The 24964-nt window shown below is 34.7% G+C and overlaps 1 protein-coding gene across 13 annotated transcripts in view; it reads right to left on the reverse strand.

The window, feature by feature from the left end:
- Window positions 1–24964, reverse strand: part of LOC138336196 (cilia- and flagella-associated protein 54-like) — a 93345-nt gene that overhangs the window by 10893 nt on the left and 57488 nt on the right. For 6 of the 13 annotated variants that reach the window (XM_069285558.1, XM_069285557.1, XM_069285556.1 and 3 more), the window contains 13 exons: window positions 16623–16803; window positions 16246–16266; window positions 14807–14827; window positions 11614–11816; window positions 10903–11081; window positions 9829–10008; window positions 8969–9147; window positions 7400–7545; window positions 7008–7116; window positions 6345–6501; window positions 5791–5814; window positions 3677–3700; window positions 2138–2417 (listed from right to left, as the gene is read on the reverse strand). In XM_069285558.1, coding sequence (XP_069141659.1) covers window positions 2138–2417; window positions 3677–3700; window positions 5791–5814; window positions 6345–6501; window positions 7008–7116; window positions 7400–7545; window positions 8969–9147; window positions 9829–10008; window positions 10903–11081; window positions 11614–11816; window positions 14807–14827; window positions 16246–16266; window positions 16623–16803 — 1704 coding nt within the window. Of the gene's footprint in view, window positions 1–2137; window positions 2418–3676; window positions 3701–4151; window positions 4173–5790; window positions 5815–6344; window positions 6502–7007; window positions 7117–7399; window positions 7546–8968; window positions 9148–9828; window positions 10009–10902; window positions 11082–11613; window positions 11817–14806; window positions 14828–16245; window positions 16267–16622; window positions 16804–24964 lie in introns of all 13 variants that reach the window. The other 7 variants (XM_069285549.1, XM_069285548.1, XM_069285550.1 and 4 more) reach the window with 7 other exon arrangements.

A 24964-nucleotide genomic window follows, 5' to 3' on the forward strand; every position in this document is an offset into this window, starting at 1 on the left:
AAAAATGGGCGCTAATTACGGTGGATATGGTAATTAATAAATAGATATTCTGTAGTTGATGTTAATTTTTATGTAATTTTACTTATCACGCCACTGAGGTCAAATTTATAACCAATGACAACACAAAGAATGTTCGAAGTTTATGTGCGAAAGGCTGGGAAAGATACAACCTTGGTATTAGACTACATTCATCAAAGAAATGCCTTTGGCCAAAGAATAAAATATAGCAATGCCATTATGTAATTTAACTTTTTGGTCCATTGAGCCTTCTGAAATAATCAAAATCCAGCATTGTCCTTCTTTAAATGCTTGTCCATACTTATCATAACAATTTTAATCCAAGTATATTGTAGAAATTAATGTCAGTTGTTAAAAAAAGCAGTATATATTACAACACACAACCAAAACCTTAACATGGGATTTCTAACACCGACGCCGTCACTGACACCAAAGTGATTCCGTAAGCTCCGAGTAGCGAGCTAACAATGTAATGGGACATTACATAGTTGCAATGGTTATATTTTGTAGTGTATGGATTTATTTTAACTTTGTGCAAAGATGAAAATGGTATAAGTGATATAAATGCATTATAAACGTACAAGAGAGTAAATCTGAAAGCACTGCTGGTTTTTCATCATTTTTTCACCAATTCGTCAGTTTTGACCTTTATTTGACCTTCATAATAGAATGATTTTTACAGAAACAAATATCATAACAAAGTTTAATCTATCTTTATTGTAATATTGCAAGTATATACTGTATACATATAAATACTTTCCAAGAAAGAATAATTTTATTACCCTTCCCCCTTAATCTACAGTGCTTATCTGCGAGGCTATATAGGTCTTAGAAAAGCTGATATTTTTCAATTTTCCCCTTTTGGTATTATTTGGGAATTTTAATACATCATTTACTACATATCAGGGAGTAAGAAAAATGCATAGTTGCTTCTGTTGCAATTAGTTTGAGGTTCAGCTATTTTTTTATGGCTAGATTGTACTTTTGTGATGATTAGTTTGTACTATTGTGATGGTTAGTTTGTACTTTTGTGATGGTTAGTTTGTACTTTTGTGATGGTTAGTTTGTACTTTTGTGATGGTTATTTTGTACTTTTGTGATTTGGTTAGTTTGTACTTTTGTGATTTGGTTAGTTTGTACTTTTGTGATGGTTAGTTTGTACTTTTGTGATGGTTAGTTTGTACTTTTGTGATGGTTAGTTTGTACTTTTGTGATTTGGTTAGTTTGTACTTTTGTGATGGTAAGTTTGTGCTTTTGTGATTTGGTTAGTTTGTACTTTTGTGATGGTAAGTTTGTACTTTTGTGATGGTTAGTTTGTACTTTTGTGATGGTTAGTTTGTACTTTTGTGATGGTTAGTTTGTACTTTTGTGATGGTTAGTTTGTACTTTTGTGATTTTGTGATGGTTAGTTTGTACTTTTGTGATGGTTAGTTTGTACTTTTGTGATGGTTAGTTTGTACTTTTGTGATGGTTAGTTTGTACTTTTGTGATGGTTAGTTTGTACTTTTGTGATGGTTAGTTTGTACTTTTGTGATGGTTAGTTTGTACTTTTGTGATGGGTTGTTAGTTTGTACTTTTGTGATGGTTAGTTTGTACTTTTGTGATGGTTAGTTTGTACTTTGTGATTGTGATTGTGATGGTTTTTGTACTTTTGTGATGGTTATTGTACTTTGTGATTTGGTTAGTTTGTACTTTTGTGATGGTTTTTGATGTTATTGTACTTTTGTGGTGGTTATTTTGACTTTTGTGATGGTTAGTTTGTACTTTTGTGATGGTTAGTTTGTACTTTTGTGATGGTTAGTTTGTACTTTTGTGATGGTTAGTTTGTACTTTTGTGATGGTTGTTTTGTACATTTGTGATGGTAAGTTTGTATTTTTGTGATGGTTAGTTTGTACTTTTGTGATGGTTAGTTTGTACTTTTGTGATTTGGTTAATTCGTACTTTTGTGATTTATAAATTTCACATTTCAGGAAGTTGATTTCGCAATCAGAATAATATAGTTCTATTTATCTTTGTTTGAAATGATTTTTTGTCGTTAGTCATTTTTGGATTCTTTATCATATGTTTAATTTATTTGCACACAAAAATATTATGATTTACATTATAACCAACACTTACTTTTATACACTTTCTTTCTCTCCCCGAGGACATAGTCACTGACAAGATCCAGTGCTATGAACTCTGGTATCTCTGACTCAGCATTACCGGTGAGAGGCTGGGATGTAACAGATGTATCACCAATGAGGAGGACACGGGCCCTTTGGGCCTGACCCAGGGCAGCAGCACATCTGACAGCGGTCCAGGCAGCACGCCTCTCTTTGTCCACATCAGCCATCTCATCAGATTTACTTTCTTGGGACTTCAGTGAGCTCTGGGTTCCTGATCGCTCCTTTTTAGACTGAAAAATGAAAAATTCTCAGTTAAGACATTGATTTTTCCCCACAAGCCCAGAAACAATGGGACATTGAATGAGATATATAATAGATCTTTGTGAATGTACATTTACAAAGACTGGATATTTTTGTGAAAGAACAAGAATCCCCATGGAAGAAATTTGATCTTCATTCTGTTCAATTAATTGGCTTTCTGAAAACAATATCCATGCATTCAGGTTCAGATACAAAGAACAAAGTGTGATTACAAACACCCAGCATATCAAAATGTAAATAAAGTGATGCAAGCCAAGCTATGTAATGATACAAGCTAAAGCATATTACCAGTTACTTAAACAGTTCACCAAGTACGTAATAGCACACAATACATTCAATAAACAAACAATAAATTATTATGGAGGCCCCATAACCATGTTATATTATGACGTCCTGTACATTAATTACATTACACAACATCCTGAATCAATAACAACAAACGATGAAGATTAATGCATAACAGAAGATATTCCCTGGTCACAGAGAACCTATCAATCATATTGTCCATATTCTGTATTTGAATTTTACCTGTTATCTGTCCTTGTGGGTAGGTATTAATTGTGACGTCATGTGTTTGCGAGTGTAACATCATATTTTTCAGAGAAATGACGTGAATTGCGCCCACAAAACAATGACATCACAATGGACACCTACCCAAGGGAGCTAACTCTGCAATATGCAAAGACGGAACATGCCTGCTTTGATTGTTGTTTTAGCTTTTTTTCAAGAGGAAATTATCAATAACTATTAAGATTGGTTAATCAAGACATCAAGGGAAAAAAAAGACTTTTATTTATTTAAAAGAAAATAGAATAGTGTTTTTCTGTATAAGGCAAAGTTGGAATATTATAATAGAGAACAAAGACAAAAATGTGAAAACTTTCAATAGATCTATGGTATTCTGTATTTGTATATTACAGAGTTATCTGCCCTTGCAGGTATGTATTGATTGTGACGTCACATGCTTGCGAGTAAAAAGTCATAACTTTCAGAGATGACAACATGAATTTTGCTCACAAAATTAAGACGTCACAATGGATATACGGTACCTACCCACAAGGGAGGTTACTCTGTAATATACAAAGACGGAATATGTTAAAATGCAGATTAAATCAGTTTATTCAGACCAGGGAACTTTCTAAAAGAGAAATCAACACTTGAACTTGAAGATGGAAGGTGAAACATAAGCTGAACAAATCATATATACATGTATACAGAAAATGCTCACCGGGGAAGTGTCTTGTTTTCCTGACTGGAATGGATATAACAATTTGATGTGCTATATTAGATCTATTCAATGTTAGATAGACATATCGTACACAGTTCATGTGAAACTTGACTTCTTAAAACTCACTCTGCTTGATTATATGTGATCTGTGTCTCATATATATAAGTGACATAGACAATTGTGTATGACAATTAAAATTGTGCAATTTAATGGTCAAGATTACAATTGTTATAACATATAGGTTTACAGATATAACACTGTCAGTGATTGGATAGTTTACATATGCAAAACCATCAATGATTGGATAACTAAAATTAACACATGAAACACTGATTACTGGTTGTGATTGGATATTAATGCTGTAACACCATCATTGATTGAACAGTTTACAGAAATGTCAAATCTCACACAATGATGGTGTAATGAATTCACATTTTATACATAAAGGGAGATCACTCCTCCAGTAGTTACTTACCATCCATCTTAGTACAGATTTCTACCATAGACAATGTATTCATGTAAAACTTAATCAGATGACAAATAAAATCTGTTACCTGTAAGTGAACGAGATCGGGTTATCTCAGTCTTGGGCTAAGATTTTGTAACATAATCCTAACCGAGGCGTTAGCTGAGGTTGGGATGTTACAAAATCTTAGCTCAAGACTGAGATAACCCAATCTCGATCACTTAAAGGTAATAGTTTTTATCTTGCGCCTCTAAGATATAACAAAACCCATCTATATACGCATCCAGAGTGTAAAATTGTCCCGTCTTGGGCCCCCTGTTTCATTGCCGATAAACCATTTCATCTGCGCTTCAATTTCAGTCATTCCGCGTTAAACAATAGTTCGGTTATACCAAAGAAAATTGATGATCAATCGGTACATACAAATTAAAAACAACAACCAAACATTGCATGGTAAATGACTGAATGCACATATTTGTAATAATATTGATTATCTGACGCATGATAAGATTTGAGAGTATGACGTCACATGCGCAAAATTCCGCCAAAAATCATGTCAAAGATACTAGACAGATCGGACGAGATAGAAAAATCTAGCAGCGGGTATCATGCGAGATTTCCCTGTCCAAGGTGCGAGAAAACATAATATTTACCCACTAAGGAACCCCTCAGACACTAGGCATCCCATGATATTCATTTATTTCTGACGTGCTGCGAAAAATGCTGCATGCAATATTATAAAATAAATGCAATAAAAATCTAGCTCTTTTTGGTCACCTGAGATTAACATGACTGAAACTAAAGGCCCACTACGTTTCTGGATTTTGATCCATAAAATATTAATTTAAACAAGTTTACTAATTTTGTAGAGTCCCAAAATTTATTAGCTTTACCATTCACCTTACACTTATCATCACTTCCTAAACAATTTCTATAATTTAAAGCAAATAAATAAATAATTATTTCTACAATACAGGTCGTCTTATGTTACTGCCGTGGTCCTAAAAACAGTTGACTATCACTACGCATGTGGCAAAACAGCAAAATGAACTTACTACACAAGGAACCTTGGATTTGTTTGGTGTTTTAACATCATCTTTGGCCATCAATATAGACGTACTGACATTATAATTGTGATTGCTGTAATTCCCCGCGTATTGCCTGCGGGCTATATGATATTTTACATTAGAAGATACTTTATTCGGAAATCTGTTGGTGCGGGTTATCTGGAATTTATTTTACGAAATCATTGAAAATGTTTAATTTTGCTTCCACAGGCTATACCCTGATGCGGGTAATACACAGGAAACTATGGTAATTAACTTTTAATTTTTGTTCCAGAAACGTATTAGTCCTTTATTGGAAAAGTAAAAAGAGAAATAAATTGCATAAACATTTGTATAGCCAAGGCCCTGTGATGCATTAGGATTTAATAGTGTCATAGAAAATTTGTGCAGAATATTGCATATACATTAGGTGCATGGTCAATATATAAAATTTTATAATAAACAAAAATACAACAATAAAATTACAACAAGGTAATACCATGGTAAAGCCTTTCACTAAAATGGAGCCTAAATCCAAGGTTTGGGATCCAGCTATATCTTACAATGTTAGTAACTAGCTATATATACTATCCTAGTCTCACCTGTTGTTTGCCTTTACTCTTAGTCTGATCATGTAAACAAACAATAAACATCTCAATTCCTTTAAAGAAAACCAAGTGCTTTGTTAGCTTAATTTATTCTGAATGCAGGCACTGTACATGCTTCTATATTTAAGATCATAGTCCATACTCATTTATACAAATCACGTAAAGTTTTTCTTGCGACAGGCTCAATATCAGGTCTCCAGACCTCTTAGTTATTTACAAGAAGTTGTTTAAAGATTTTAGCCTATTTGACCCCTGTGACCTTGAATGGCAGACATGGTCATTCATTTGAACAAACTTCGGGTCAGATGACCTAAAAAAATAAGCCATAAATGTGTTATTTGTTCCCAATATCTCTATAAGCTGTTGTATCATGTGTCTGATGTCTTTATGTGTGAATAAATTTTTAGAGAACTATTTCTTTTTTTTCCCCCCTAGGTGACCTATTTTCTCTGTGAACGATTTCTTATTATCCTGTGTGACCTATTCTTGTGTGACCTATATTAATATTTTTGTGTGAATTACTTTTGTTTTCTATGTGACCTGTTTACCTTTGTTCGCAGTTTTTTCTTTGCAGCAGCCTGCTTGGCAGCGGTGTCTTCTCCGGGATCTGCGACAAACTCCAGTGTACTGTTCTCCTTGATCAGAACCATACCCACACTGTGTAGGTAGACTTGGGCAAGTTCTAGGTAACCTTGTCTCATCAGCCTAATTAGAATACACATTTGTATAAGTAAAGAAATAACAGGTAACAGCGCATCATCTGGTTCACTGGCTATTCTTTACTATGTCTCTATAAAGGAAAACATTAAACAGTCCAAAAATATTTTTTTTAACTTTTTCACTGATAAAATGAAAAAAATACTCAACTTGTGAAATTGTTTCTAACATATTGCTAAACTTATGAGATAACATGTGTAATTAAAGTTTCACACAACATTTATAAGATAGTCCTAGCATAAGTTTAGCTGTATATGTATCTGCTCATTCCACATTGGTAAACCATTTACGTAATAGCAGTTCTGCCTTGTTATTGTAATCGAAATAAATTTTTAGCTGCGCAGATGGGTCCATGCTTTGCCCCATATCTCCCAATATGTACACACAACCCCTGTGGTGTAAAAGATTTCAGCCAGGATTTCAGAAAACCAAAATATAGACAAATTACCACTTTTTGTGTCACAAAGTAAATGATAACCATAGGTTCCACCTACCCCAGATCATGGTCAGATGCGAAACTGATTTTAATGGCATCAATCAAGGTCTCTGCAGCTTTTCTGTGGTTGAATTTACCCAGGTAGACAAGCATCCTCTGGACTTTTCCTGAAAATGCAATGTATTAAATACCTTAAACATTGGATTTATAAAGTATCATATTCTCTGGCTGACAAGTCTTAACCTTTGTGTAAGTGGCAAAGGCCTTTTTTACGATTTTTTTTTCAGTTTTAGTTTATGTTCAAAATAAGTCTCACACACAAAAGTTAGGCCCTATATCAAATTGTTCCTTTGTAAATCATAAATCATATACTTTTTTTTACTCGGAAAGGGCAGTTTAACTCTTAAATTGACAATGACATCCGTAGATTACAAAGAATACTCAACATACCTAGTTGGAGGAGGATCTCAGCCTCTAAGTTGGCCTCCCTCATCACAGCCACCTGGGATAACTCGCCGGGCAGTGGGTACAGTACTCCCATGGCGATTGGTCCCAAAAAAAAAAGTCCTGGTGAGACCACAGGATCATTGTCTGTACTGTAATAGATAGCTGAACTATATAACATAAAATAAAGGTGCCACAAAGGAAAACAATAACCCCTATACCCCCCGCTGTAGTACTGATTTTTTTTATATATAACTCACGTTTGGTTGCCTATTTAGAGATTAGTGATGTTTTAGATCAGATTTTAATATGATGAATTCTATAGTGACGGAAAGAACTCCCATCAAAACTGGGAGGTCCGTAGTAATAAAAGTTATAATTAGGGCTCTAGTCTGTAATATAAAGAAAGTTTCTCAATTTATTATCTTTGGTAAACATATTTGAGGATAATGATCAATAAATAAATGTTGGTATCTCTACTATATACTAAAATGAGAACCTAACACACTGACATACAAAGTCAAGACAGAAACAACACCCCCCTCCCCCCCTCTATAAATCAAAGCAGGACAGGACAGGACACGTCCCAAAGGCTAATGATAAAACACAGTGAGACAGGGCAGACAAATGCCTCACCCATATCTTATAGCTGGGGCATCAAAAATATAATTTACCCAAATAAAAATATACCTAGTAAACCAACGCTGTAGTTCTAATTGTTTTATATGCGATTTACTTTCCACGTTTGGTTGCCAATCCAGAGATTTAGTGATGTTTTAGACATAATGAATTTGTCTCCACAAATATGATAATATCTACTATAAGTGATACCGATAAGAATCTCACTCAAAGCTTTTAAAGGTACTGTATAATAAATTATAATTAGGCTCTAGTCTGTAATATAAAGAAAGTTTCAAGAGCTTCCGTTAAATACTTAACAGTTTATAGCCTGGAAAACAATCATAGATAACAGGGATGGGGGGGGGGGGGGGAGGATGTACGACAGAGTATGCTCAATTTAGATATCTTTGGTAAACATATTTGAGATAATGCTCAATAATCTAAAATGTAGGGAATCTCTATACTATAATACTAAAAAGTGACAAACCCTAACACACTGACATAACAAAGTCAGACAGAAACAACACCACCCCCCCTCCCCCCACAATAAATCAACAGCAGACAGGACAGGACACGTCCCAAAGGGTAATGATTAAACACAGTGAGAGACAGGGCAGACATAATGCCTCACCATATTTATAGCTGGGGCATCAAAAATATAATTTACCCAAATAAAAATATACTGTAAACCAACGTTCTTTCGTATGCGATTTACTTTCACGAATTTGCAATCCAAGTAAATTCACAAAATTTTGTCTCCACAAATTAACATCTACATCATTGATACTGATAGGAATTTCAATTCAATATTTAAATCTGCTGCATATGTTAATCTTCGCGAACTTGTTTTGAAACGAGATCGCAAGAAAGAAAGTTGGTTTATACTAGTCTACTTCTATGAACAAAAAACTGGGAAGGATACTGCAGAGAATTATATTTATGTAGTCTACTTACCCTCCACGAATATACTTGGCTGCATTCCTGGCCATGGCGTGCCCCACTCTCAGTTTGATTTGGGCGAGGCGTAATACGTGGGGAAGGTAGATGTTCCTCATCGGACTAACAGGAGCAGAGAAGTGGCACTTCTCTCCTTTGGGATAATAATGCTCAATCTTCTCTCCAAGATCCTCCATCTGTACCATGGAACATATATCTCTGATCATACACAATAACTACACAGGTTACAAATAAATATTCTCACTCTGTAATTAGGCACTAAGGTTTAAGACCCTATATATGTAAGCTAGTGATTTGTGTATGCCTATATATCACTTCTTAGGTGTACTTGAACATTACTTGGTTGATATAAAGTGTCTAAGCATCTGTCTTAACCTTTAAAAAGGTATTACTGTTGACTCGTACCTTGTTGTGTTGTTTGTAAATTTTGGCAAAATATGCAAAAAATTGTACTATTTTTTTGTTGCAGGTCCACAGGGTTCAGTACATATATCTGTCACCAAATAACCATACCAAAATTATGTTTACTAGTGTTTATTGCATGTAGTAAGAGCGATGGTCTGACCAGATTCGACTTCACAAAGGCATACTCATCGAGACCTTTTTGACCTTGTCAAGAAAATGGCGCTCAAATTCATGATCCAAAAGTGGAGAGTAATATGTCAGGATATCAAAAACCACTCTATTCCTCAATTCCCTGTTTTTAAACTTAAAATAAGGTTTTTGAACTTGAGAGAATGAAATACACTTTCACTGTAAACAGTGAAGTTACAATCAATTATCTCTGCTACATAAAAATTACGTTACAAGGAATTCTGGGTAGACATAGATACCCCCAGCAAATCATGGTAGATTACCTGTTGTAGTATGATGTTCTGAGCTGCTAGGTACTGTTCCAAAGTCTTTTCTGTAAACACAGCACTATCATCCTCCCTCTCTACAGCATTGATGTCAGTGTTCAGGACGATGGCCATAGCATATAACTGCTCTCCAGGGACCGACCGCTTCGGGATCTTACGAAGTAGGTCTATCACATCCTGAAACAACAAACCAAATTTGGTTGAATGTTTGTTATAATTATATTCTAAGCTATTATAATTTTGTTTTAAAGTCTATGCAAAGGATTGAATTTGAATCAGTTCAATTATCGAGTGCTGTTTGAGAACTGGCCTCTAACAGCCTTTAAAGAAGTGCCCTAAGAACCTATCATGCAGGTACATTTTTGCCCATTGGGCCTTTTTGAAATTCTCAAAATTATTGCCCATACCAATAACAAGATTATTATGTGTTTTTACCCTTTACATTGACCTTGATCATTAAGACAGAGTTGTCACCCCCTAACATTAAGACAGAGTTGTCACCCCCTAACATTAAGACAGAGTTGTCACCCCCTAACATTAAGACAGAGTTGTCACCCCCTAACATTAAGACAGAGTTGTCACCCCCTAACATTAAGACAGAGTTGTCACCCCACCCCCTAACATTAAGACAGAGTTGTCACCCCCTAACATTAAGACAGAGTTGTCCCCCCTAACATTAAGACAGAGTTGTCACCCCCTAACATTAAGACAGAGTTGTCACCCCCTAACATTAAGACAGAGTTGTCACCCCTAACATTCAGTTGTCACCCCTAACATTAAGACAGAGTTGTCACCCCCTAACATTAAGACAGAGTTGTCACCCCCTAACATTAAGACAGAGTTGTCACCCCCTAACATTAAGACAGAGTTGTCACCCCCTAACATTAAGACAGAGTTGTCACCCCCTAACATTAAGACAGAGTTGTCACCCCCTAACATTAAGACAGAGTTGTCACCCCCTAACATTAAGACAGAGTTGTCACCCCCTAACTTTAAGATAGAGTTGTCACCCCCTAACATTAAGACAGAGTTGTCACCCTCTAACATTAAGACAAAGTTGTCTCCCCTTACCTTAACAAGAGAAGCAGTATGTTCCAGACTCTTGCCCTCGATGATATTAAGGAAGGCTCCAGTCATAAGGAAATCTGCCTGAGTCTCAACATCACCACATGCCTCTGCCTCACTCAGACCTTCAGCACAGTACTGACGACAGTCAGCTAGCTCCTGTAGCACCTTGATGTCTGGATCAACTGTAAAATATACAAGGGATCACTTTCACCCTACATGTTTGAAAACAGCAAAGCTCGCATTTGGCCTTCATAAAATACCTAAAAGCTTATCTTGCAAAGACATATTTACCCATTGGGCCTCTTGAAATTCTCAAAATCCTGTGTTTAACCCCTAAAATGAATGCCCATATCCATAACAACAGATGCAATCAAAAATGTTGAAAAAAAAATCAAGTTATGTATTAAACCATATTTTTTATGTATACAATGTTCTGTGTCATTGTTATTTTCAACGCGTTCGTGAATATGTATATAAATTTGTGATCAATGTTTCTTACAATCTTACAATTGTGCATTCACATAAACGTATACATTTTTAAATTATACATGAAACAATTTAATTCACATTTGAGCTCTCGCATAAAATTATGCATCTTGCAAATATAAAGTAGATTTAGCTGTTCTGCTTCAAGGTTTAGAGAACATTAAGAGATTTTAATCTACTGGAATATTTTTGGCTGGAGGGGTGGGGTATTTAAGTAATGTCCTGTACCTTTCATTTGTCCAAGGCCACCAACTTGCATCATAAGACATTTGACAAGTGCCTGGCGGCAGTCAAGCCAAAGGCGTGCATCCAGACGGGATCGGCTCTGGAAGTTTTGGAATTGGAACTGATTGGTGTCGGGGGACACTATCTTCACATCCTCAGCATAGTGAATCCTGCGGGAGCTGTTCTGGCCCTTAAGAGACGAAGGCCTGGCAACACAATCATAGCAGGATTATAACAATGGCTAAAAACATCAAAACATACACAATCATAGATACATTATAACTATGGCCAGGCTAAATACATCAAAACATCTATCTTGTTAGCATTGGTCAATTTTTGTCAACGGTATTGGACAGACCTGTATACTGGAAGTAAGATCAGTTCTGAAACTGTATTACATCTGAACTAGTCAATAATGTTTAATTTGGGCTATGGTCATGCACAACCTCCACGAGAAGTATTATGATACGTTCTGTATGTAGAGATGTTATTAACACAAAGCAATATATCAGTACATATGAAATAGTTGTTTTTGTTTTGTCTGTCCATAACAGTCACATTGTTTAAATTCAGCTCTCCATGCAGTAATAAATCTGTAGGTAATGAAAAACAAAAATATTTTCTTTCAGTTACAACAATATAATGTTGTTACCAATAGAAAAGAGCCCTCTCTAACCTGCAGACAGACAATTAGACAAAGAACAGAGGAGCCAAATACTACATAGCTAGCACCGACAGAATTAAAGAAAGAAATTCACTGACACAGGACATTTAGATAAACAGAAAAATCATGGTAAAAGAATGGTAAAGAATGGAAAATATTGGAAAATATTGGAAAACATTTACAGATATTGATCAGATTCATATGGATGCAATCTAAATTAAAATTAGACTTTGTAATTCTGCTCGAACTATGATGCTCTACTCTACAGTTATGCAATACAAGATCTAACAGCTCCCCATTTGGTGTCACCTAAGCAATGACCCCTATGGTTAGCCAATCAGTGTATCGCCTAGATGAAATCTTGGGTGTGGCTGATCCTCTCGGGAAGTATAAATGGCTAAAAGTTCGTCCAAAGATGTTCCGATTCCAGGCAAGGGGTCAAGCTGAGGTGACCCTGAATGGGGATTGTTTTTTAGATCTTGTATTGGGAGTGTTCAATAGAGTATCATAGTGGAGAGCAGAATTTTAATAAGAATGCATATGGATGCATTCTCGTACCTTTACGTATTATACTAATATGGACCACAAAGTCAACATGCAGTGATTGCCAAATAATAGCATCTTTTTTATCATTATTTTTCTAATACACACCTCAATGTATCAACAAAGCATGTACCCTCACAAACCTTCAACCGCTCTACTGTCAACCCTCATATTACCATATACACGTTAGGCTACCCTCAAACCAATATACAAGGTAGGCAGGCTTCACCGCTCTACTGTCAACCCTCTTACCAATATACACGTTAGGCGACCCTCTCAAACCAATCAATACCAAGTTAGGCAGGCTTCACCGCTTCTTTAGGCTACACTCAGGCTTGACGCCCTCATACCAATACCATACACGTTAGGTACCGCAAGCCCTCAAAACGCAATACGGACACCCTGTCAACTACATACCGCTCTACATACCATACCTACATACCATGTTAAAGTCACCGCTTCTAAAATTCCATGTAATCTATACAAAGGGGCATAGTACCAGTTTAAACAGGTAAAAGGCTCAACTGTACCCTATACAATGTAATAGAATGAATACCACATAACACGTTAGGCTACCCTCAAACCCAATATATATAAGTTAGGCATATCACCGCTCTAACCGTCAAACCCTCCATACCACATATATACACGTTTAGGATGAATAAACCATATGTACATGTATATAACAACCAACAATGTAATAAATTCAATGTATCTAACAAATGGCATCAGCAAGTTAAATGGTAAAAGGTATATATAACATTGTATGAATTAGGGTACAAGGTGGAAATGGGACAATGGTATCTATTATATAGTATACAGGGGAATAAACGCATAAAAAAACAATGTAAATAATATGTAAGTTCAAAATGGAGAACAGATGAATAAGTATTACAAGTTAATTCCCTCTTTGTATGCCATAGAGTTACCTCTCTTGCAGACAGGTATCCATGGTGACGTCATTATTTTTTTTGTTAGCGAAACTCACATTGCTTTCTCTGAAAACTATATGACATTACTCTCAAAAAACATGATGTCACAATTAATACCTACTAGAAAGGGTAGATAACTCTGTAATATGCAAATACAGAATACATTGGAAATGTACATGGGGTAGATATTACAATAATGTGATATGCAAGGATTAGAAGATAGTGGAAGGAAGGTTATATGAATGTGAAATGGGGAGGCAGTTGTGGGGAGGGGGAGGGGCAAGGTTAAAACCTTATTTGATTTAAATGTATTTTATTGCAATATTTCATATGTATACATGTAAAATGGATTTGGGCAAAAGTTGAAGCCCTCTCCCTAGACCAATAATGCTGTAGGATAATAAAGCAAAGGTAATGATGACAAACCAAAACATCAAACATGTTTGAGGAAGCTGTCAATATCCGAAAGAGGAAGGTAAAGCTCTGTTGTCTATAGCCAACAAAGGTACAGAAAGTGTTAATAATTACAACTGATAAGGAATTTTGATAGAAAGTAAATGCTTTATATTATTTTATAAATTTTAATCACGTTTAAGTATAGGAACTTTACCTCCGGGGCAAAATTAAAGGCTAACATCAGAAAACCCATGCGATGCCCATATTAATATGCAAAACATATGAAAACCGTGGAGAGTCGTTTCGCTGTGCCGTCTTGGCGCAGTAATAGTTGCACGGTATTTAGGAAAAACATCACATTTTATTAATTTTGATTAAATTGTTTACGGTAAGTTTAATAACTTTTGCGACTCGTCAAAATCAGGTTTTACATTTCCATTCTAAAAATTAAAAAGTTTAAGAGTGGGCCTTTCATCATAAAGTATCATGATTTACCTTCTGTTCATGTAATTGACAGCCGTAACCCAAAACAGGTTTGTTGCAATAGTTAACCATCATAATAACATGCAGGTATAACTCAACAGTCTCCTTAATTCACACAAGGACAAACTCCATAAACTTGGGGGGTCCACAACCTCAACCATTTATCAATATAACTTACTTGTGACGATCTCTTGTTGGACTAAAATGAGGAAGGACAGACAGTAATGCACAGAAAAGGTCATGAACAAAGCGAAAGGAAAATGAAATGCAGCACAAAATGGCAACTGTCAGATATAATGTAATATAAAAGTCATATGTAAAGTAACAAATATGTAAGTGATAGAAAAGTTATCATATGAAATATCCTGTAACATGACATATAGTACAACAAAAACAGTATTCCGTCTTTGCATATTACAGAGTTATCTACCCTTGCGGGTAGGTATTGATTGTGACATCATGTGTTTGCGAGCATAACGTCATACTTTTTGGAGAATTGACGTGAATTGCGCTCACAAAATAATGACGTAACAATCGATACCTACCCGCAAGGGAGCTAACTCTGTAATATGCAAAGACGGAATAGTACCAAACAGGAGATACATAGAAACCAACAGAGAGGCGGCACTAAAATGTAACTTGTCAGAAATTGAAGTGGTATATTTTAAGTCCTTCAGCAGATAAGCCAGAAAATAAATACAAAAAAAAAAAAAAAATAACAAAAAAAACAAGTCAACATGATCACAATAGAATAACCAAAGGAATGAGGATAACTATAGCTGATTATACAGAAAATCTAACAATATCAGTAAATGCAAAGAGCAGGTAATTTATGCCAGGACATCACCTTTATATGAAATTTCTTTCTACACAATTTTCATTAGGCATTTTAAGTAACGTCAAATTTACACATACGTCTACAGTGTATTTGTTTGTTTATTTTTACTTCACAACCCATCAAGAGCTTAGGTCATTGAAGTCAGAACTACAGTATCTTTTACATTCAAAAATAAAATTTATCATTAGTTTTAAAAATTTATTAAAGTAAATCATTGTCATTAAAGCAGATATGATTTGTCATGGATATTTAAAACTTTAGAGTAGTAAAATATATTCTTCAGTTGAGAACAAATTGGAAAATTAATAAAACATGATGGAGGCAATACAATTTGATAACATTTTACACACATGGTGCAAGAATATATGGTGAATGAGCTGTGGTGGTAAAGTAGAAGAGAAATAATTTGTGAAGATCTCAGGAAAGCAAAACATGTGATAATCATGTAGATTTGTAGGTGTCTTAAGTGTAAAGGTCAAGGTCAATATCTATCTTAGAAATGAAACAAAAGAAACAGCAGAGATTTCACATGGACAGTGTGCTACAAAATGATTCCTCCATGACAAACAAGAAATCTTATGACCTTCACTCCGTTAAGAAAGCAAATAGAATAAGCTCCAATATGTGAACTATAATCAAAATAAAGTGAATGGAAGAAATAATTCAACTAAAATAAAGATAAAAAAACAAAGAAAACAAAGAAAACATAAGGGTGTAATCTATAGCTAGGTATATCATTATTGTGGTGGAATTAAATAAGGGGTCATAACTCTTGTTACCTGTCTTGTGTTGTGCTTTCTCTGGAACAACGACATGGCATACATATTCAAATCTAAATCAGTAATGATTATACCAGTACATTTATCAAAGAAAAAAATATGTTGTTTTTTCTATAGTTGAAAGTCAAATTTTAACAATATCAAATATTTCATAGAAACTTATAACAGTTTACATACATGTACATTGTATACCGTATTTCCTTGAGTATAAGCCGCTACTTTTTTCCATGAAAATCGGGAGTGCTGCTTATATTTTACTAAGCTTTGAATTCGCACTTTGAAAAAAAAATTGTGAATATAACGAAATCTAAACCTCTGTGAAATAAAATCACTTCAGAGTAAAACGTTCTAACTCTACCATAACATGTGTAACTTACCGTGGAGGAGCTGGGACTTCCTTCTTGGGTTTGAACAGGTCAGATGACCTGAGGAGTTTGATCGCAGAAAGGACGATCCGAGCAGCAAGTGGAGCGTGTTGTTTCTGTCGCGCGATATTGGCCTGTTGTAGCTTACAGCACACAACAAGCTCGAGCTCTGCGGCGGGTAAACTCTCCAAACCTGTACAGTGGACATCAAAATACTTTTAACATTACAATATATGGGTTAGATGTTCCATAAGGATATCATTACAATATATGGGTTAGACGTCCCATAATGATATCATTACAATATATGGGTTAGACGTCCCATAATGATATCATTACAATATATGGGTTAGATGTTCCATAATGATATCATTACAATATATGGGTTAGACATCCCATAATGATATCATTACAATATATGGTTTAGATGTTCCATAATGATATCATTACAATATATGGTTTAGATGTTCCATAATGATATCATTACAATATATGGTTTAGATGTTCCATAAGGATATCATTACAATATATGGTTTAGATGTTCCATAATGATATCATTACAATATATGGGTTAGATGTTCCATAATGATATCATTACAATATATGGGTTAGACATCCCATAATGATATCATTACAATATATGGTTTAGACATCCCATAATGATATCATTACAATATATGGTTTTAGATGTTCCATAATGATATCATTACAATATATAGGTTAGACGTCCCATAATGATATCATTACAATATATGGGGTTAGATGTTCCATAAGGATATCATTACAATATATGGGTTAGATGTTCCATAAGGATATCATTACAATATATGGGTTAGACGTCCCATAAGGATATCATTACAATATATGGGTTAGATGTCCCATAAGGATATCATTACAATATATGGGTTAGATGTTCCATAAGGATATCATTACAATATATAGGTTAGACGTCCCATAAGGATATCATTACAATATATGGTTTAGATGTCCCATAAGGATATCATTACAATATATAGGTTAGATGTTCCATAAGGATATCATTACAATATATGGGTTAGACGTCCCATAAGGATATCATTACAATATATGGTTTAGATGTTCCATAAGGATATCATTACAATATATGGGTTAGATGTCCCATAAGGATATCATTACAATATATGGGTTAGACGTCCCATAATGATATCATTACAATATATGGGTTAGACGTCCCATAAGGATATCATTACAATATATGGGTTAGACGTCCCATAAGGATATCATCATTACAATATATGGGTTAGATGTTCCATAAGGATATCATTACAATATATGGGTTAGACGTCCCATAAGGATATCATTACAATATATGGGTTAGATGTTCCATAAGGATATCATTACAATATATGGGTTTAGATGTTCCATAAGGATATCATTACAATATATGGGTTAGACGTCCCATAAGGATATCATTACAATATATGGGTTAGACATTCCATAAGGATATCATTACAATATATGGGTTAGACGTTCCATAAGGATATCATTACAATATATGGGTTAGACGTCACATAATGATATCATTACAATATATGGGTTAGACGTCCCATAAGGATATCATTACAATATATGGGTTAGACGTCCCATAAGGATATCATTACAATATATGGGTTAGACGTTCCATAAGGATGTCATTACAATATATGGGTTAGATGTCCCATAAGGATATCATTACAATATATGGGTTAGACGTCCCATAAGGATATCATTACAATATATGGGTTAGACGTCCCATAAGGATATCATTACAATATATGGGTTAGACGTCCCATAAGGATATCATTACAATATATGGGTTAGACGTCCCATAAGGATATCATTACAATATATGGGTTAGATGTCCCATAAGGATATCATTACAATATATGGGTTAGATGTTCCATAAGGATATCATTACAATAATATGGGTTAGATGTTCCATAAGGATATCATTACAATATATGGGTTAGACGTCCCATAAGGATATCATTACAATATATGGGTTAGATGTTCCATAAGGATATCATTACAATATATGGGTTAGACGTTCCATAAGGATATCATTACAATATATGGGTTAGACGTCCCATAAGGATATCATTACAATATATATATGGGGTTAGACGTCCCATAAGGATATCATTACAATATATGGGTTAGACGTCCCATAAGGATATCATTACAATATATGGGTTAGACGTTCCATAAGGATATCATTACAATATATGGGTTAGACGTCCCATAAGGATATCATTACAATATATGGGTTAGATGTCCCATAAGGATATCATTACAATATATGGGTTAGACGTTCCATAAGGATATCATTACAATATATGGGTTTAGATGTTCCATAAGGATATCATTACAATATATGGTTAGACGTTCCATAAGGATATCATTACAATATATGGGTTAGACGTTCCATAAGGATATCATTACAATATATGGGTTAGACGTCCCATAAGGATATCATTACAATATATGGTTAGACGTCCCATAAGGATATCATTACAATATATGGGTTAGATGTTCCATAAAGATATCATTACAATATATGGGTTAGATGTTTCCATAAGGATATCATTACAATATATATGGGTTAGACCTCCCATAAGGATATCATTACAATATATGGGTTAGATGTCCCATAAGGATATCATTACAATATATGGGTTAGATGTCCCATAAGGATATCATTACAATATATGGGTTAGACGTCCCATAAGGATATCATTACAATATATGGGTTAGATGTCCCATAAGGATATCATTACAATATATGGGTTAGATGTCCCATAAGGATATCATTACAATATATGGGTTAGACGTTCCATAAGGATATCATTACAATATATGGGTTAGATGTCCCATAAGGATATCATTACAATATATGGGTTAGACGTTCCATAAGGATATCATTACAATATATGGGTTAGATGTCCCATAAGGATATCATTACAATATATGGGTTAGATGTTCCATAAGGATATCATTACAATATATAGGTCAGACGTCCCATAATGATATCATTACAATATATGGGTTAGATGTTCCATAAGGATATCATTACAATATATGGGTTAGATGTCCCATAAGGATATCATTACAATATATGGGTTAGAAGACGTCCCATAAGGATATCATTACAATATATGGTTTAGATGTTCCATAAGGATATCATTACAATATATGGGTTAGACGTCCCATAAGGATATCATTACAATATATGGGTTAGACGTCCCATAAGGATATCATTACAATATATGGGTTAGATGTTCCATAAGGATATCATTACAATATATGGGTTAGACGTCCCATAAGGATATCATTACAATATATGGGTTAGACGTCCCATAATGATATCATTACAATATATGGGTTAGATGTCCCATAAGGATATCATTACAATATATGGGTTAGACGTCCCATAAGGATATCATTACAATATATGGGTTAGATGTTCCATAATGATATCATTACAATATATGGGTTAGATGTTTCCATAAGGATATCATTACAATATATGGGTTAGATGTCCCATAAGGATATCATTACAATATATGGTTTAGATGTTCCATAAGGATATCATTACAATATATGGGTTAGACGTCCCATAAGGATATCATTACAATATATGGGTTAGATGTCCCATAAGGATATCATTACAATATATGGTTTAGATGTTCCATAAGGATATCATTACAATATATGGGTTAGACGTCCCATAAGGATATCATTACAATATATGGGTTAGATGTCCCATAATGATATCATTACAATATATGGGTTAGATGTTCCATAAGGATATCATTACAATATATGGGTTAGACCTCCCATAAGGATATCATTACAATATATGGGTTAGACCTCCCATAAGGATATCATTACAATATATGGGTTAGATGTCCCATAAGGATATCATTACAATATATGGGTTAGATGTTCCATAAGGATATCATTACAATATATAGGTTAGACGTCCCATAATGATATCATTACAATATATGGGTTAGACCTCCCATAAGGATATCATTACAATATATGGGTTAGACGTCCCATAAGGATATCATTACAATATATGGGTTAGATGTCCCATAAGGATATCATTACAATATATGGGTTAGATGTCCCATAAGGATATCATTACAATATATGGGTTAGACGTTCCATAAGGATATCATTACAATATATGGGTTAGATGTCCCATAAGGATATCATTACAATATATGGGTTAGACGTTCCATAAGGATATCATTACAATATATGGGTTAGATGTCCCATAAGGATATCATTACAATATATGGGTTAGATGTTCCATAAGGATATCATTACAATATATAGGTCAGACGTCCCATAATGATATCATTACAATATATGGGTTAGATGTTCCATAAGGATATCATTACAATATATGGGTTAGATGTCCCATAAGGATATCATTACAATATATGGGTTAGACGTCCCATAAGGATATCATTACAATATATGGTTTAGATGTTCCATAAGGATATCATTACAATATATGGGTTAGACGTCCCATAAGGATATCATTACAATATATGGGTTAGACGTCCCATAAGGATATCATTACAATATATGGGTTAGATGTTCCATAAGGATATCATTACAATATATGGGTTAGACGTCCCATAAGGATATCATTACAATATATGGGTTAGACGTCCCATAATGATATCATTACAATATATGGGTTAGATGTCCCATAAGGATATCATTACAATATATGGGTTAGACGTCCCATAAGGATATCATTACAATATATGGGTTAGATGTTCCATAATGATATCATTACAATATATGGGTTAGATGTTCCATAAGGATATCATTACAATATATGGGTTAGATGTCCCATAAGGATATCATTACAATATATGGTTTAGATGTTCCATAAGGATATCATTACAATATATGGGTTAGACGTCCCATAAGGATATCATTACAATATATGGGTTAGATGTCCCATAAGGATATCATTACAATATATGGTTTAGATGTTCCATAAGGATATCATTACAATATATGGGTTAGACGTCCCATAAGGATATCATTACAATATATGGGTTAGATGTCCCATAATGATATCATTACAATATATGGGTTAGATGTTCCATAAGGATATCATTACAATATATGGGTTAGACCTCCCATAAGGATATCATTACAATATATGGGTTAGATGTCCCATAAGGATATCATTACAATATATGGGTTAGATGTTCCATAAGGATATCATTACAATATATGGGTTAGACCTCCCATAAGGATATCATTACAATATATGGGTTAGACGTCCCATAATGATATCATTACAATATATGGGTTAGACCTCCCATAAGGATATCATTACAATATATGGGTTAGATGTCCCATAAGGATATCATTACAATATATGGGTTAGATGTCCCATAAGGATATCATTACAATATATGGGTTAGATGTTCCATAAAGATATCATTACAATATATGGGGTAGACGTCCCATAAGGATATCATTACAATATATGGGTTAGACGTCCCATAATGATATCATTACAATATATGGGGTAGACGTCCCATAATGATATCATTACAATATATGGGTTAGACGTCCCATAAGGATATCATTACAATATATGGTTTAGATGTTCCATAAGGATATCATTACAATATATGGGTTAGACGTCCCATAATGATATCATTACAATATTTGGGTTAGATGTTCCATAAGGATATCATTACAATATATGGGTTAGACGTCCCATAAGGATATCATTACAATATATGGGTTAGACGTCCCATATGGATATCATTACAATATATGGGTTAGACGTCCCATAAGGATATCATTACAATATATGGGTTAGATGTCCCATAAGGATATCATTACAATATATGGGTTTAGATGTTCCATAAGGATATCATTACAATATATGGGTTAGACGTCCCATAATGATATCATTACAATATATGGTTTAGATGTTCCATAAGGATATCATTACAATATATGGGTTAGACGTCCCATAAGGATATCATTACAATATATGGGTTAGACGTCCCATAAGGATATCATTACAATATATGGGTTAGACGTCCCATAAGTGTCGTCCTATGGATGGCTGTGTTGGTCGAAATGACGACAAGGAGTAGGGTAGAAGCTTGTTGACGGCTTTTATTCAAAGTGTAGACAAGAGTTCTCACTTTCTCTCTCTCTCAAAGGTGGCCCTAGAGGAGGCGGTGACGTAGGTGTATGTGAGGCGGAAGTACCCAGTCTCAGTCTTATTCCCGTCTGATGTCCGTCTAATTTCAGTCTAGTTTCAGTCTTCAGTCTAGTTTCCGTTCTGATGTCCGTCTAGTTTCAGTCTAGTTTCAGTCTCCGTCTGGTTTCAGTCTGGTTTCAGTCTGACTGGGGCCTATTGCGGCCCTCTATTTATAATGATTGGGTACGTGACTGGTACACGTGCCGTGGGACAATGCTTGCCCCAAAGGTTACCCAGCTCATCATAAACTGTCAAAAATTACTAATTTTAATTCAGAATACAGCCTTACCGGCGCCTGATGCAGGCTTAACAAAATAGAAATGTTTTGATTTTCTGACTGGACTTGGTTGAGGCTGGACAGAACCGCCTGTAATATGCACATTTTGCACAAACTATACTGCGCAGTTAAACAGGTGTGTGGACTACGCGATGTCCTGTCATTCCTTCCAGAACATTCCACGTAGTCCCTCCCTACCATACCCATACCTATTCGGTAACAATTAACTAATAAGTTGGTCACCTAGTTTAAACACGTGCATAGACCGTGCGATGTCCTGCCATGCCTTCCAGAACATCCCACGTAGTCGCTACTAAGTAGGTGCCGTAACAATTTACTGATATTTCGGTCACCTAGTTTGGCCATGCCTTAAAACAACAACCTAACTCTGGCTGCAAACATGAGAAAACAATCCCGCGTTACTGACCTTTAAATATACTACACATCAATACTAGGTCTAAGCAACACTATATACACCACAATAATGCACTATGAAATTAAACACAGCCTAATAAATATATACATGGTTGTTATTAAATAACTAATACTTGTACTCTTATAAAATACACTATAATTAACTCAGCCCCGCGATCCACAATTATACACGGCTAACATAACAACTTCTGTCAAGGTTCAACAGGTACCCCACTTCCTGTTTACCTAGCGGGAATATTCAAATATCATATCTATTAATGATATTCATGGGGACTTAAGCAGGGCTACTAGCCTGTCTATCTCTATAGGTTTACAATCGTCTATCACCAATAATATCATTGGGGTTTAAGCAAGGCTACCAGCCTGCCTACCTCTATAGGGTTACAATCGCCCCTTTCTTCAAACAAGACAATATGTAAGGCATTTCTCAGAATGGCTTACATATTTCTTAACGCAAAGTATCAAGTATTATTAATATTTCAATTTACCACTGCCTCCTTTAAAAAAAATTCCCTAAATAGTAACTAGTGGCCATTTCATTCATTTCTCCTTTCAACCTTCTTTCATTCGCATGCGTCATGCAGTATATTTTTAATTATCGCGAAGTTATCCTATTAAACGTTACAACTCTTTACCTTAATGCACAATATGTACATACACATATTGTAATTATCTTGGACGTTATACTTTAAACATCTCTTTAATATATTCATGCAATATAAAGTCGTATTTACAGTCACAGTTCTATGGTCACAACATCTTAAAATTGGCCAGTAATTATATTTCACAGTTCGTCCATTGTAGTTCAAACATATTTCACAGTTCGTCCATTGTAGTTCAAACATATTTCACATTCACTTCCATTGTAGTTCGAACATACAATGTATTTAACAGTCACACAGTTCCATGGTAACTACGTCATTGAAAATCAGTAATATTATTTCACAGTCACGTCCATTTTAGTTTGAACCTATTTAACAGTCACCGAGTTCCATGGTAACTTCATCGTTAAAAATCATTCGTAATAATATGGCTGCTCCTATATAAAAATCCACAGTTTATCTCCACAGTTGCTGCTTATTTACTTATATTCAGAGCTTCTTTATGTTCTTAGGTCCGTCATCCACCACGGTTCTTGAAGAGGTCACATTTTGTCTTATCCGCACTAAGACATTGTGATTTTTTTTTAATTGATTAACGTTAATATCCAGACAAGAGTTGGTCTTGTTAACACCAAGACGTTTCCGTATTGTCTTGTAATAACCGAGACATTATATGTATATCTTTGTCTCGTAAGTATCTTTAATCATATAGACGTTAAATATCACGACATAATGTTTCACCGGGTCATTATCATTTCCTTCT

The sequence above is a fragment of the Argopecten irradians genome, chromosome 12, assembly GCF_041381155.1.
Source record: "Argopecten irradians isolate NY chromosome 12, Ai_NY, whole genome shotgun sequence".
In the NCBI taxonomy this organism is placed as follows: Eukaryota; Metazoa; Mollusca; class Bivalvia; order Pectinida; family Pectinidae; genus Argopecten; species Argopecten irradians.